At 36.5% G+C, this 15,123-nt stretch overlaps 3 protein-coding genes across 3 annotated transcripts; 2 read left to right on the plus strand and 1 right to left on the minus strand.

Moving 5' to 3' along the window:
• The first annotated feature begins 616 nt into the window (after positions 1-616).
• On the plus strand, positions 617-3,557 carry LOC107411252 (pentatricopeptide repeat-containing protein At5g39710). Its single transcript, XM_016018793.4, has one exon. The coding sequence runs from the start codon at positions 719-721 to the stop codon at positions 2,972-2,974; it is 2,256 nt and encodes a 751-aa protein (XP_015874279.3). The 5' UTR covers positions 617-718; the 3' UTR covers positions 2,975-3,557.
• Positions 3,558-4,121: 564 nt separating this feature from the next.
• LOC107411253 (protein ALP1-like) lies at positions 4,122-5,781 on the minus strand. Its single transcript, XM_016018794.4, has one exon. It carries the CDS (start codon positions 5,779-5,781, stop codon positions 4,405-4,407), a length of 1,377 nt encoding a protein of 458 aa, XP_015874280.1. The 3' UTR covers positions 4,122-4,404.
• A 583-nt stretch (positions 5,782-6,364) lies between these two features.
• LOC112490579 (zinc finger protein ZOP1) lies at positions 6,365-10,336 on the plus strand. Its single transcript, XM_048481138.2, has 6 exons — positions 6,365-6,545; positions 7,040-7,240; positions 7,636-7,729; positions 8,747-8,842; positions 8,959-9,360; positions 10,174-10,336. Exons 1-5 carry the CDS (start codon positions 6,537-6,539, stop codon positions 9,318-9,320), a joined length of 762 nt encoding a protein of 253 aa, XP_048337095.1. The 5' UTR covers positions 6,365-6,536; the 3' UTR covers positions 9,321-9,360; positions 10,174-10,336.
• The last annotated feature ends 4,787 nt before the right edge of the window (positions 10,337-15,123 follow it).

A 15,123-nucleotide genomic window follows, 5' to 3' on the forward strand; every position in this document is an offset into this window, starting at 1 on the left:
AGAATTCCTAACAAAAATTTATAAGAGATTCACCAAAAATAAATAAATAAAATAACAAAATTTAGAAGAGGAGTTAAACTAAATAGGGAGTGCTATTCTTTGGGTATAAAATTAGTGAATAAGAGCAACCTAACTTGGTATACAAAATCTGATTAATTTGTTTTCAGTCCTATCTCTTTTTTAAATCCCACCCTGTATTAAACTACATTAACAATTTTTATGTGAATGTTTTGATTGATTAAGAGAAAACTACAATCAACCAAAATTTTTTAGCTTTTTTTGGCAAAATGGGGGACCAACGGCCGAACCAAATATTTTAACTTGATTTAACTTTCCATATGAATAAGGATTTTTTTCTGTTTTTATTTTTATTTAACAAAAAAAAAAAAAAAAAACTAATTGAAGCTGAACTTTTTTTTTTCGGTTTCAAATTGAATCTGAATTTTAATCTTGAAATAAATCAAAATTTTTGTGGAAAAAGTTAAATAGATGGGCTCACACTCAGTCCACCCCTCCATCTAAATAAAATAATGGGCCGATCTGAACAGACAAAACGGGTCCGGATCCAGGCTAAGCTAGGTCTACTAAGGAATTTTATTTTTTATTTTTTATTTTTAATTTAATTTCAGAGGTAAAAAAAAAAAAGGCTTGCAAAGTTCATCTTCTTCAGTTTGTCCCACCATTTTCTGTGAACCCTAATTACTTCCAATTCCCAAAAATGTCGTTCGTAAAACCGCATATTATCCGGCCACCCTCAATCCAATGTGCTCCCTCCGACGCTCTCCTCGTAGACAAAGCAATCACATATCTCAAACGCCATCCTCAGCACCTAAACACCGTCTCTTCCACTTTTACCCCTGAGGCAGCCTCCTATTTACTCCTCAAGTCCCAGTTGGACAAGACCGTAATCTTAAAGTTCATCAGCTGGGCTCGAACCCGCCATTTCTTCACCTTCCCCTGCAAGTGCCTCGCCCTCCACATACTCACCCGCTTCAAGCTCTACAAGACCGCCCAAACCCTCGCCGAGGACCTCGCCCTCCGTACAGCCGATGATACCGGCGCTTTGGTCTTCGAATCCCTCAGCGATTCCTTCCATTCCTGCAATTCAAGCTCGGCTGTATTCGATTTGGTTGTCAAGTCGTACTCTCACTTGAATCTGATCGATAAGGCTTTGAACATTGTTAATTTAGCGAAAGCTCGAGGTTTCATGCCTGGCGTGCTTTCGTACAATGCTATTCTTGACGCAATAATTAGGTCCAAAGGGTCGGTGAAATTCGCCGAGGAAGTCTTCAGTGAGATGGTTAGGAATGGAATATCGCCGAATGTGTATACTTATAACATTCTGATTAGAGGTTTCTGCGGGGCTGGGAATTCGGAAATGAGTTTGACTTTTTTCGATGAAATGGAGAGAATTGGTTGTTTGCCGAATGTTGTCACTTATAATACCATGATTGATGCGTATTGTAAGTTGAAAAGAACTGATAAAGCATTTGAGTTGCAGAGATCAATGGCGTTGAAGGGCTTGGAGCCGAATCTGATTACGTATAATGTGCTGATTAATGGTTTATGTAGAGAAGGTAGGCTGAAGGAGACGAATACGGTTCTTGAGGAGATGAACAAGAAGGGCTTTGTTCCTGATGAGGTTACTTATAATACACTTGTTCATGGATATTGCAATGAAGATAATTTTCACCAAGCACTTGTTTTGCATGCGGAGATGGTGAGGAATGGTTTGTCTCCTAACGTTGTTACTTATACTGCATTGATCAATAGTATGTGTAAAGCTAGAAATTTGAATCGAGCAATGGAGTTTTTTGATCAGATGCGTGTTCGAGGGCTTCGACCGAATGAGAGGACATATACAACATTGATTGATGGTTTCTCCCAGCAGGGCTTCTTGGATGAAGCTTACCGGATTCTGAATGAAATGACAACGAGTGGATTCTCACCCTCGATTGTGACTTACAATGCTCTTATAAATGGACATTGCATTTTAGGGAGGATGGAGGAGGCCATGGAAATCATAAGAGATATGGTGGAGAAAGGGTTGGCCCCAGATGTTGTAAGTTATAGTGCTATAATATCTGGGTTTTGTCGACATCAGGAGTTGGAGAAGGCATTTCAAATGAAGCTGGAGATGGTTCAGAAGGGTATATCGCCGGATGCTATCACCTATTCGTCACTTATTCAAGGTCTTTGTAAGCATGGAAGATTGATTGAAGCTTGCAATCTTTTCCAAGAAATGATTAATGTCGGTCTTCCTCCTGACGAATTTAGTTACACAACGTTGATTAATGCTTATTGTGTAGAAGGGGATTTAAATAAGGCTCTTCAATTACATGATGAAATGATCCAAAAAGGTCTGCTGCCTGATGTTGTAACCTACAGTGTGCTTATCAATGGACTCAACAAACAGGCTCGGACAAGGGAAGCAAAGAGGCTTCTACTCAAGTTGTTCTATGATGAGGCTGTCCCAACTGATGTTACGTACAGTACTTTAATAGAGAATTGCTGTAGTACTGAATTTAAGAGTGTTGTAGCTCTTGTAAAGGGATTCTGCATGAAGGGTTTGATGAAAGAAGCAGACAAAGTTTTTGAGACAATGCTTAAGAGGAACTACAAGCCGGACGAATCGATTTACAATGTTATCATACATGGTCATTGTAGGAGTGGAAATGTTCAGAAAGCTTATAATTTTTACAGGGATATGGTGAATTTTGGTTTTATTCCTCATACTGTGACTGTTATAGCACTGATTAAAGCACTTTTCAATGAGGGTATGAATGAGGAATTGAGTACAGTAATAGGGAACACATTGAGAAGCTGTCAGCTTACTGATGCGGAGCTTGCGAAAGTACTTGTTGAAATCAACCACAAAGAAGGAAATATGGATGCTGTGTTTAATGTGCTTGCTCAAATGGCCAAGGATGGCCTCCTTCCAAATAGTGGAAAGATTGTCTCAGGTTGGGGATAAAACATATCCAGCGGTTGAGACAAAATGGCAACGTTCTTTTCTTGACTCAGGAGATGATGATGGAAAGCTGAAGTGCATAATCTGCTTTGTTTAACAATAAACCCTTTGCTGAAGCTATCCATACATCTCGATGGATCCATTCTCACAACCTATTTTTCTCTTGAAATGGAGTTGGTAGTCACTGTTTGGAGATATCTTGTTCATCACTGCACTTTGGTGTTCATTTCCTGGAAAGCAGTGATCCATGCAAGTGAACTCTGGATGCTTCATGCATCTACAGGTTCGTTGCATTTTCTATGAATGGTTTACCTCTATAAAGGCTCTGAAGTTAGGAAGGCCATGAGTAATGTGCCGTTATCAAGTGGAGTGCTTCTATACTATATCTTCCTTTGAAGAAGCATGAAGAGAGAGCCAAGCTAAGAATTGGGGGCGACGAACATTTTGTTTTGTGTATGTAAATAGGATGAGCATATATATTTAATATTTCTGGTCCAGATTCATGGCCAGCTGGTAAACCATAGCCAAATTGCTGTTATATAAAAAATTGAGACAAAAGTATCCGATATGCCAGTAATTTCTCCCATTGTGCTGATGAATATACAAAATTGGCTTTCCCAGCAAGGAAAATCAGTTGACATTTCAAGCAACCTAAAATGGCACTGACTTAGCTCATAAGTCGTGGATGTTTCTTTCATCAGCAGAACCCTAGCAAATATGCATTATAGTACTCTGTATGAGCGTGCATATTTCTTATTTAAAACAAAAATGAAGTGGAGAATCAAGCACTGTTTTACATGGAAATTCACAAAAGTTGCAGCAAAAAGCCAAGAACCCTGTTCAGTCATTTAGACTGTTGCAACAAAAAGCAATGTAATGCATGAGAGTAACGCAAGAGAAGGTTAGAGCTGGCCAGAAGGGAATGACATTTTTGGAAATCAAACACAACAAATTGGAAGAACACTGCTTGCTGAATAGCTCGGTGGAATTGCTTCTCCACATTGACACTTGAATCCAATTAAAGTTTTCAACTATAAAAATTCTATTTGTGCGTAAAACACTCCATATATTCATCAAATTCATCCATTCTTTAAATGCTCAGCAAATGTATTTAGCATACCTTAGAACTTCATAGAATCTTCGTTTACTATTAAGTGGAAATATGCAAAATTTATTAACGAAAACAGAAGAGAAAAATACAACATATTATGCATTTCCTCCTTTACCATTGAAAGCTCAGCCTCAAAAGTCCATATCCATGTTAGTCAATCCCATAGACTACGCGACAGTCATTTCATTTTCTCCTTACATCTATTCAATCCCTACTAATAACACAAACATGAAAAACAATCCAAATGAAGAAGAAATTACATCCTTACAAGGAAAAAGTGGGTTAAAAAAAAAAACTTCCTTTTATTTTCAAGAACCATCTCCTATCTTGATGAAAGTCTTTGGTGCAAATCCTCAGCCAATGCCTGCCTCAAGTTTTCTCCAAAATAATAAAACGACTTCTCGCTGTCCAACAACCTTGGTGGAGGTCCACTCTCATCCGGCTCCTTCCAAAGCTCCGGCTCAGGCTCCCTCGCAATTTGACACAAATTATGCAACACACAGCAAGCAACAATAGTTTGCGGAGCATGATTAAGACCAATATTCAAATCCTGAAGAATCTTCCACCTTCCCTTGAGCAGTCCAATAGCTTCAACAACCACAGACCTCCCCTTCATCAGCATTCCATCGAACAGGTTCTGTGCCGGCGTGCCCATCCCATTGGGAGAAAATGGTGTCAGCAAGAAAGACATCATGGGATAGCACCAGTCCCCAACGATATAAGGTCGGACATGGTGACCCCTGACATTGAAAACTTTCTCCCATACGATGTCGCCGGAGGTAAACCGATTATACAAAAGACTATCGCGGAAATGGTTGGCGTCTTCGGTGCCACCAGGTGCCTTTACGCATACATCCCAGAAGATCTTCTTGTGGTCGGCGACGACCTGAAGGAGAACAGAAGGGAACCCATATCGGCATTTGTAACTTCCGGCCAACTTCTGGTCCCTTTGAAGCTTGTGGAGCTTAATTGGGCTACCATCAATGGCTCCGCACATGTTGGGAAGGGAAGTGAGCTCTTCAAAGGCTTGGGTAGTCTCGATCAGCCGGCGACGGCTGACTGGAATCTTGATGAATTCCGGGTAGAGCCTCGTTGCGAGGAGGCGGGTGACCATATTCGTGATCTTGGAGATAAGGTAGGGCTCAAGCGAGTATCGAGTGGCGAGGGTTTTGGCGGAGAAACCGTGGGCGAGGCGGGAGAGAACCATGGCTACGGCGTAGTCGCAAGGAAGGGACAAATTTGAGGGGGTGATGAGGGGTTTGAGCTTGTCGACGACGGTGGTGAAGACCGGATACGACAGGCCGTAGAGGGATCGCCACTGGGCGTCGCGGAGAGGGGCTTCGAGGGACCAGATGTGCTCGGTGGAGAGAGCACGGAAGGCGGAGACGGAGTAATCTGAGGCGGCGACGGCATTGGAGGAAGAGGAAGGAGGAGGGGTGGAGGTGTTGGCGGCAGAGGAGGAAGAGGAGGGTTTGGAGGAGGCGATGTAGGAGAGGACGGAGGCTATGGTGAAGAAGAGGAGAGGGGCGGCAGAAGAGGAGGTCAGGAGGGAGGTGGGGGAGGCGGACGAGGTTCCGACGGAAGCTCCGGCGACGGTGGTGGTGGAGGAGAGGGTGTCGGAGAGGAGGGAGGTGGTGGGGTCCAGTGAATTGTGGAGGTGAAGAAGGTTTGAGAGCATAAGGAGGAATGACTGATCCATGTTGTCGTTGTTGTTGTTGTTGTTGGCTGGTGGTTTCTGTAACTAACAATGTCAAAAATGAGGTAATGGATTTTCTGAATTTTTGATTTTGGAGAGAGGACGATTTTGCCAACAGGTGAGACGGGACGACCCTTTGCAGATCAGCGATTGGACCCCCTTTCCCTCCGGTACCGCGTGTGTCCTCACTTTTTTTTTTCTTTTTTTTTTTTAAAGTTTATTATTATTCTTTTCATTTCATGTAATTAAACTACAAACAAGGCCTGTGACCCAAAGACCAAGTCCAAAGGCCTATACGTCTGGTACTCATTGAGCCTGGATCCATTGTACTTGGTCGTCGACCGAAAGTTTTGGGTTTGAGGTTTAGGCCTTGAGCTTTAAGGGCCCAGACCTGACGCCCAACTAGCCCGATACCATGGCCCTATAGTCCAAACAGTTTTCCATTCAAATAAATACGTTCTTCTGTACTGAATATTTTAAAATCGGAATTATTCCCATAAAGCACATAACTAGTTAAATTGCCGTTTTTGTATATTTTAATTGGTTGAAAATATATAAATTGAGAAGTGTTTTGTTGAGTCTCTTTATCTCAATCGGCTCAGATTTGAAGTAAATACATAATAAGCTTAGGGCGAATCTCCGCGCGCGCGCCATTGTTATATGATCCAAGGTTTTCAGTAATCGCACTTGCACTGCAACTGCCTGATTGTCGCTCGGCTCTCTTCCCAATCAGCTTCACCACCTTCCAGTTCGCCACCATGACTGAGGTATCGCCCGCCCTCTTTGCTCCACCATTTTTTTAATAGCTTGGAAATTTTAGGGCTTCTTGGTTTCTTGCTTTTTTTTTTGTCTTTTATTATTGGGGGCTACTGAGTCAAAATCAATGTGCATAATAAGCAAAACCAATGGAAACCTAAAATCAAATGCATAATATCTGTCTGATGATAACTTGATATGGTTCTTGAGGTAATAAACATTCGGCTTGTTCCTAGCATGACTAGCTTCTTCTGTGATATGTAGTGTAATCTTCAATGGAAGTTGTACTGTGAGCTTAGTGCTGTCATCCCAGCGAATTTCGATATTCCAATTTTACTCCTCTGCAAGAAAATTTTGGGTTTTGTCAATTGGCATGTATTTTATTCATGTACTTTTTTTTCTTTTTTTTTTCGGATATTTGTTTTCCTGAATTTAGCATTAATTTCTTATTGCAACTTTCTCTCACTCTTTTTGGTAACAAACTCTTAACTTTCCCTGTTTGCAGTATTGGGTCAGCCAGGGTAACAAATGGTGCGACTTCTGCAAAATCTACATATCAAACAATCCTTCTAGTATTAGAAATCATGAGCTTGGTCAACGTCACAAGGATAATGTTGCTAAGAGGCTTGCTGATATGAGAAAAGAGAAGGCTGCTAAGGAGAAGGAAGAAAAGGAAGCAGTCCGTGTCCTTGAACAAATTGAAACGGTGAGTATCAATAAACATGTGAATCAATTGATGGCTAAGCTTAGTAGTGTATATCATTTTATATAATGCCTTCCCATGTTGAAGTGAAATATGTTGAAACATAAAATGAAGAACCTATATTTTAAACATTTAGCTTTGTTTTCTCAACTATTGTCATAAAACTTATGAAATAATAGTCCGACCATGATCAGGAATCTAATGGAGTTCAACTATAAACAGTTGTGTGAATGGTACCCAATTTTCATTGGTACTTTTCTTTACCATTCAATACTTGTAAATCTATTTTATTCAGAGTACAATATTGGATTGTGAAGGAAAATATTAGTTGCTTGCATATATTAATCTGTATAATCTTTCAAATGCTAATTATTTTTCTTAATCATAAATGTCTACAGAAAGCTAAGCGGAGCTATCAAAAGGATATAGCAAACTTGAAGGAGATGAGGGATTCTCATGCTCGTGCATTAGATATTCAAGATGGTCAAGAAAGTAAGCCTGTAATCGCTAGTTGTATAGGAAAATTTAAAATGTAGTAGTACTGCAGTATCCTAACAAGTTCTGGCATATAAACCTTGTGATTAGATTTGTCAAGCAGAACCTTATTCCATATTATTCTATGGAATATATGGTGAGGAAAAACTTGGTCTCTTGCCCCCAGTCATGGTCCTGGGTTCATTATAGGTGGGCATGGGGCTAATTAATGAACTAAGCTGCTCACAACTCACAAGCAGACTAGGTTGACCTCGACTCACCAGGGACCTTGTTCAGCCTTGACATTGATGAGACTAGCCAAGATCATGATACGTTAAGTATGGTCAGTTGCGAGCAGGGAGACTTGGTTCATCTTGAATTAGATTTATCAACATCTTCTGTAAACCTTGTGCAGTTATAATGGCATGCCATGCCATGCCATGCCATCATTTAATTAGATATTTATAACCATAATAAGTTAATAAAGGAGAAAAAGCAAGTAAAACCGGTAAGAGTCTGTGGAGTATTTTGTGATAGCTGGCTTACAATATCAGTTGTGGAGATTTGTTTCCTAAAATGATGAATAAAAAATACATTAGGAAGCTGATAGACAAAATATTTTGGCAGTTTAGAAGCTTGATCTTGAAAAACAAACATGAAGAGGTAAAACTTTTGCAGCAAATATTGTTTTTTAATAATTTGGTGCATTGGTCATTGTTGCTGTAAACTAGATGAAAACTCTTTAGAGTGACCAGAACAATCTGCTTGTGATTTCTCGTTAATGGCTGGAGTGAACTTGAAAATGTGAGGTTAATTTTATCATGTTTTGGGTTTCATCTTCTACTACACATATTTGAAAGTGTCGAGATTAGTTGGTATCTGATGTTTGAGATAAGCAGATCCTTGAATTAAATTTTGTTGTTCCACCATCCAAAATGTCTTTGCTTGACCAGACTGACTCCTTATCATTAACTTTTTTAGTATTTGTTTTGATTCTGGTACTTTTTAAACTGAAACAGCTCTGAATGATGACAGAATGGGAGTATGACAGCAGTTCGGGTTATTACTGCAATCAAAGTAATGGTTTTTATTATGATCCAAATTCAGGCTTCTACTATTCTGATGCTCTAGGTACAGATTTTTCAAACTTGAACTTTTACTTCGTGTCATCACTTATTCCATTTCTACAGATACTTATATTTTCTCTAATGATATTTATGACCTAAAGAAATGCAAAAATACTACAGGCAAGTGGGTGACACAAGAAGAGGCACATGCCACACCTCAGTTTTCATCAAACTCTGGAGATAAAAAAACCATTATGAAAAAGCCAGTTTCAGCTTCAGAGTCGGGATCAGTTTCAGAAACCAAAAGTGCTACTAAGGTTCAGAATGGGCCTCCGCCAGGGCCAGTTGTTTCAACTTCATCAAATCCCATGAGATCTGTAAAAGGTGCTCAGTCTTCAGTTGCTGTTGGCAAGAGAAAGAGGCCAGATCAGAAACCAAAGGCTGTATCTGCAGAAGAAGCTGCTGCACTTAAAGCAAGGGAGGCTGCGAAGAAGAGAGTTGAGGAGAGAGAGAAATCATTACTTGGCCTTTACAGACATTGACATTGTTGCTTGAGCAAGTTCCTCTCCTCTTAGTTTAAGAGTATGCTATTACCTATTTTTTTTTTTTTTCCCTATATATTTTCAATTTAACTTTTTTTTGTTAAAAAATTTCAGCATAAAAATTGATCTAATATGCATAGCAGCTATCATGGTTGCTAAGTTACCGATACTATTTATCTTCCATTTCTTTCCTTTCCTCCTTACTGTGATTCTCCTTATAGTTGTCTTTGCTTTACCTGCTGTAATTTCACAATTAGGACTGAGGATTATGGACCTTCTAATGTATTATAAGGCATGAAATAATTGTTTGGTCCTGATCAGACAATTCACTGGGTGGGCTACAATTTAAGGTCTTTGATTGTTGCTTTCGCACATGGATCACAAAACTTTCACCAGTTCTTGAAACCTTATTAAAATTTTGCAATTTGCAATTGAAGGAAAACTAGGAAGTAGCAAGAATAAACATTTCTGAGATATTAACAGTGTATTAAGCATGTATGTCCATAGTAAATCTTGACATCATATTGGGTGGGTTGTCTCAACAAATTGTTTCAAGAACCAAATTGGCAGATTTATATCATTAAGATTGCTGGCATTTACAAATGCATGCTCTTTTTTTTTTTTTTGGAATTGTTGCGCCGATTTTGCTTGTTATAGGATGTGATTTGGCTAAATAGGCTTTCTTAGATGAAGTCTGATGTGCTTGTAAATTATAAGCGAATGACATATCCAATTACTTAATTCTTCGGTGCACCTTTTTTGGAAATTTCAAAATTAAGAAGCCAAACTATATTTAATAAACTTCAGTCAATATATTTAGCATTTTATGCGTCCATTTGGAATTGTTTTGCAGATCACTAACAACTGTACTTCTACTCTGCATGTCATTCAATAGATGGTCCCAACCATTTGGGTTCTCAATAGTATTTCATCATATTCCAATTGTTTAAGGTATGCTTGGGATTTATATTGTAAAAAATTCATTTGAGTAATGAGAAGTGATATAATAATCTATAGGACTAGGTGTGATCTTTTTGACTGATGGATTTTGACATTAATTGTGGAACATCACTATAATAATGGCTGAAATAACCTAATCACTTTTATCTGTTTTTATCTGTACCATCTTTCTAATCTAAATTTGGGTGTTTCAATTTTGTTCAAGAAAGTAAAAAATGTATCTTAGGAAGAAAAATATAGGCTGACATGGGCCTGCAGGCGTGTAGTAGTCGTTAATGTTTAATTTTATATTTGCTTGTCTGGTTTTTTGATCTAGGAGTTGAACGATGTAACAAACCTTTAAGCATGATAAACATATTGAAAATTTGCAGATGCTTTTCCCTCTCTCTCTCTCTCTCTCTCTCTCTCCACACTATGTTGCTCGTCTTGCAGTGTTCTATTAGTTTTTGAAATGGTCAGATGGTTAATTTGTTATTGAGTAACTAAGGCAGTTGACCTTAGTCCAGTTCTGCCCTGCATGACACGTGGTGTAAAGGTATTGGTTTTTGTCTATACTATTTAGTAAACAGTTCCATGGGAATTTTCTTATCTTCCAAAATTTGAAGATAAACAGGGGTCCATTGGAAAGCAATGAAAACTAAAATCAAGTTAACCTATATTGCTAGCCTTGACGCCCCAATGTATAATGGAAGAAAAATGAACTAATTTAGATGTTCAAACCTATCAGCTCAATTTGACTTGTGGAATTGATCCCTGATGCCTTGTTACTTTGTTTATGCTTTGGTTGCAATTCTGCCAAGAGTGCTGGTTAGTTTATAGTTGAAGGTCAAGCTCCTGTGAAGTTTATGAAACGACATCACTGTAATACCATTTTTTTTCCCTCTACCTTCAATATAGTGTTGAGAGGAAAAGTAGAATGTTAACAAGAAAGTAAATTGAGCCTCCACATTCATTGTCTTGATTTGGGGAGACTAGGATTATTATTATTGCTGTTATGTTATAATGAAAAACTTTGAGTTGTACAAATCATCTTCTACTAAAATACCTTCTGTTTTCAATGCTTCTAGATGTTGTTTGTATATATAAAGCTCGACTCAGAAGCTTGTTTGGAAGCATTAATTCACTTTTCCTTTAAAAGTGATTTCCAAAGAGTCACTTGATTGGTGTTTCTTCCACAATCACTAATTAGTAATTTTCTTGAAACAAAATTACCGTAAAGTGTTTCCATGTGTTTTTAACAAACATGATACAACACACCTTTTATCTTTTTAAAAAGCGATTCTAGATATTTCAAAACCACTCCCAAATGGGCATTTAGCATCAAGCATCCAATAACTTTGTTTATAAATTATATTCAGGGGATTTTGAATGGCTTTAGTAGATACTCGATAAACCTGTTTAATTTTTCCATTTGCAAAATCATATTAGCCCAACCCATTTTGATTGTGAAGTGGAATTTCTTATGCGCTCCTTTCATGGTTGTTTTTCTATAACCATTCCATTCATTCCTTTAAAGTATTCAATATTGGAATGGACCAATTCTCTATCTATGGCAAATGCATGGTAGAAAGCTTGAACAAATAATTCATTTCCACGCCCACCAAACCCCCCATAATAAAGAAGTGAAAATAACCCCCAAGAGCTAAAGGAAAAAGAACAAGTGGTACTTGTTAAATGTTTGATAAAAAGCAGTACATCTTTTTTTATAATGTAAATGCAATTAGGTTTTGAAAATTTTGGTCGACAGGCATTTAATAATGGAAAATACAGAGGACCCATTGGATGTGTAACCACAAGCTGCACGTGACTTTTTTATGGTTCAAAATAGCAGCAACGGACCTCTCTCAGCTCGTGCAATTTCCGACCCCTTTACCCTGCTGTTTACTAACATTTACGTGGTGTTTGGCTCGCTCTTTTTGACTTGAAAACGTCAAATTTTTCGGCCCAGGACGAAAAAGAATAATTAATAAATATGTAGGGAAGGGTGACTTTTCGTTGACCACGTGGTGGATGGTGACTGGGCCTCTCTTTGCTCACATGTTTAAGTGTTGGGCTTTGATTGAACATTTCATGCCATCTTGTTCCAACACTTGTCAGATCAAATGTGGGCTCAAACCTCCTTAGCATTTTCACTGGTTGATGGAAATTAACTCTTAATCATGCCCTTTTAACTGATTTGTCTAAATAATTTATTATTATTTTTGTGGTTATATTATATTATTATACAAATAAAAGTCATTTGATATTGTGGGACAGCGTTGTGTGTAGAATTTGTTTGGTATATACATTGAATGTAGAATTTATCCATTAAAAAAAAAAAAAATGAATGTAGAACTTCTTTGGAAGTTATTGAAACGTTATTTTCTGATTTATAAATTCTTAAAATGTATTAAAGACAGTACAAAGGAAAAAAAAAAAAAAAAAAAAAAAAAGCACTTAACTTTGAACCTTTTCTTTTTAACTTTTTGCATCACACTTAAAATGCAAATAAATTTTCACATCATTCTGACTATGTTTGACTAGGGAAAAAGTTGTCCCTACAACCTTCAAATTCAATTCACCTGGCATTTGTTTGTTTTCTCTTTTATTCATTTTCTTTCTCTTTTGTAGTTTTGTTTTTTGGGATCTTTTTTCTGTTTTTTTCTTTTGAGTTTAATTATCGTGTATGACTGCAACTGCTTAAACTAAACAAAAGGAAAAGTTTTAATTACAATAATCTTTTTTCATTATTTATAACCTAACTTTTTGACTTGCATTTTTTTTTTTAAAAAAAAGATTTTTTTGGAAAGTCTCTAGGTTTGTGAATGCTTTCCACTCAAATTTAAACATGCTGGGTCATTGCAATTAGTACAAGTTTCTAAGAAGTAGTAGCAGTCTTCAGTCAAACATTTACAGTCAAAAACTTTTTAATTTTGGCAAACTCGTGAGTCATGGCATTTAATTAGATCGATAGTAGAAGTTGATAAAGCAAACTTTGTGCGTGAAAGTTAAAAGAATGGGATGGCCAGAAAAAAATGAAAGTTGTATGAACTTTTTATCTGGCAATAATTAATGAAATAAAAATTACATAAACTTTATTATAATTACTCATTTCAAAATCCATATTACACGCTTTAGAATATAATCAAGCAAATCGTCGGTTCAAATTTATATTTATCTTAAGAATATTTATATTAACAACATTTCGTTGAGAACGTATCATGAATGCCTTGTTTTTTTATAAAAAATTTTTAAAAAAAATCCATATGTAATACTTTATTGATCTTTTTTTTTATATACTAAAAAAATGAGATTGTGCTGGGAGCTAAATATTCATTCATCATAATAATCAGGAACTACTATCATTATTCCCAAAAACAATGCAATATGTGGCCATGAAAGCACAAACAGAAAACAATATGAATATCCAACCAGCACATAAACTGTATATGCCATGGCTACATTTTATATCATCATCATCATCATCATTGTCATCATTATCGTCATCATGATCGAAACAAATGAGACAATTAGGGTTTTTTTTTTTTTTTTTTTTGAATTTTATAAATTTTCTAAATTGTGTATGAGGATTGTTGTACGTGGATGACGAAGCATATAATACCCATCATTGGATTCAAAGCCAGCTTCTTTTCTTTATATGCCACTTTTTCCACTATAACAACCTCCAAAGCATAAAGGGGTAATCAAGGGAAAAAGAAACCACAATTACAGGATTTCATGTGTGGGTCTACTCCATAATCGACATGACTAGGCTTTCAATAAAGTTACATCTGCATGCATGGCCGGTTGTCTTCCTTTTCCCTACACGAATATTTGGATCTTTCAAAAGGATATATAATCCTCTCAGAATATATCTGGTTATCCTCTCTTTGACCTGTAAAGCTGCAATAATTGGTGCAAAGCAATGATGGTTTAGCAACTAAAAGTTAATTAGATTTAAATTATCTTGAACTTTTTTTTTTATATACTAATTATTTTAATTAGCAAGTAAATAATATTGTCTTTTATATCATGCCTTAGAAAAGAAGACCATTATATATATATATATATATATATATCTATATACACTAAGATGATCAACTTCACCGAATGGATCACTTATATTAGAGATATAGATATGGATGTAGTACATCCATTTATAATGACATCGGGTGGATTGATGGTTTTGTCATCAAAGCTCTGTTTATCACCTTTTTAATTGTTTTAAAAATGCATTAATAAATTATATGATTTTTGTAGCGTTCAATATACTTAATAAGAATTTTAATAGTTTATTGTATGTATATATAACACAATAATATATTTTTAAATTCCATCTTTTTAAATTTAATTAAATAAATAGAATCTGGATAATCTAACCATCAACTTTATTGAAAATCTTTCTAACAAAATAATAAAATTGTTCTAATATATGTTTGATTCTACATGTAAATTATCAAAAATCTTATTTAGAAACTAGAGGAAAACTTGTTGCCTGGCTTAGAAAGCTAGCTAAGGCTAGTTAGCTACTTAGATATTCTTGTGATATATTTCTTATTTCTTTTTTTTTTTTTCTCTTTTTTGATAAACTTATGATAATATTTCTCATTGTTTGAAAACTTTTAAGAACAAACATCTCACCGAATTACTTTTGTTGCATTTTGTAGACAACACACATGCTTGAGCCCACATTTTGCTCACTATTCATCATTGCAGGCTGTAGTGATAGCATAATCATGGCCACAAATTGAAAGAAAAGCAATGGTTTTGTTAGTTTGATTTTTTTTTTTTTTATATTTTTCTTTATGGTTTTTCATAATAACTCGTTGGTTCCTTCAGCATTTGTTTCACTTGGTGGCCATAT

The sequence above is a fragment of the Ziziphus jujuba genome, chromosome 9 (genome assembly GCF_031755915.1).
Source record: "Ziziphus jujuba cultivar Dongzao chromosome 9, ASM3175591v1".
In the NCBI taxonomy this organism is placed as follows: Eukaryota; Viridiplantae; Streptophyta; class Magnoliopsida; order Rosales; family Rhamnaceae; genus Ziziphus; species Ziziphus jujuba.

What these genes read in the sequence shown, in the direction of transcription:
- LOC107411252 (XM_016018793.4), top strand. Translation starts at nt 719, where the DNA reads ATGTCGTTCGTAAAACCGCATATTATCCGGCCACCCTCAATCCAATGT.
- LOC107411253 (XM_016018794.4), bottom strand. Translation starts at nt 5,781, where the DNA reads ATGGATCAGTCATTCCTCCTTATGCTCTCAAACCTTCTTCACCTCCAC.
- LOC112490579 (XM_048481138.2), top strand. An exon ending in TATTCAAGATGGTCAAGAAA is followed by an intron (nt 7,730 to 8,746) that starts GTAAGCCTGTAA and finishes GAATGATGACAG; the next exon opens with AATGGGAGTATGACAGCAGT. An exon ending in CTACTATTCTGATGCTCTAG is followed by an intron (nt 8,843 to 8,958) that starts GTACAGATTTTT and finishes AAAATACTACAG; the next exon opens with GCAAGTGGGTGACACAAGAA.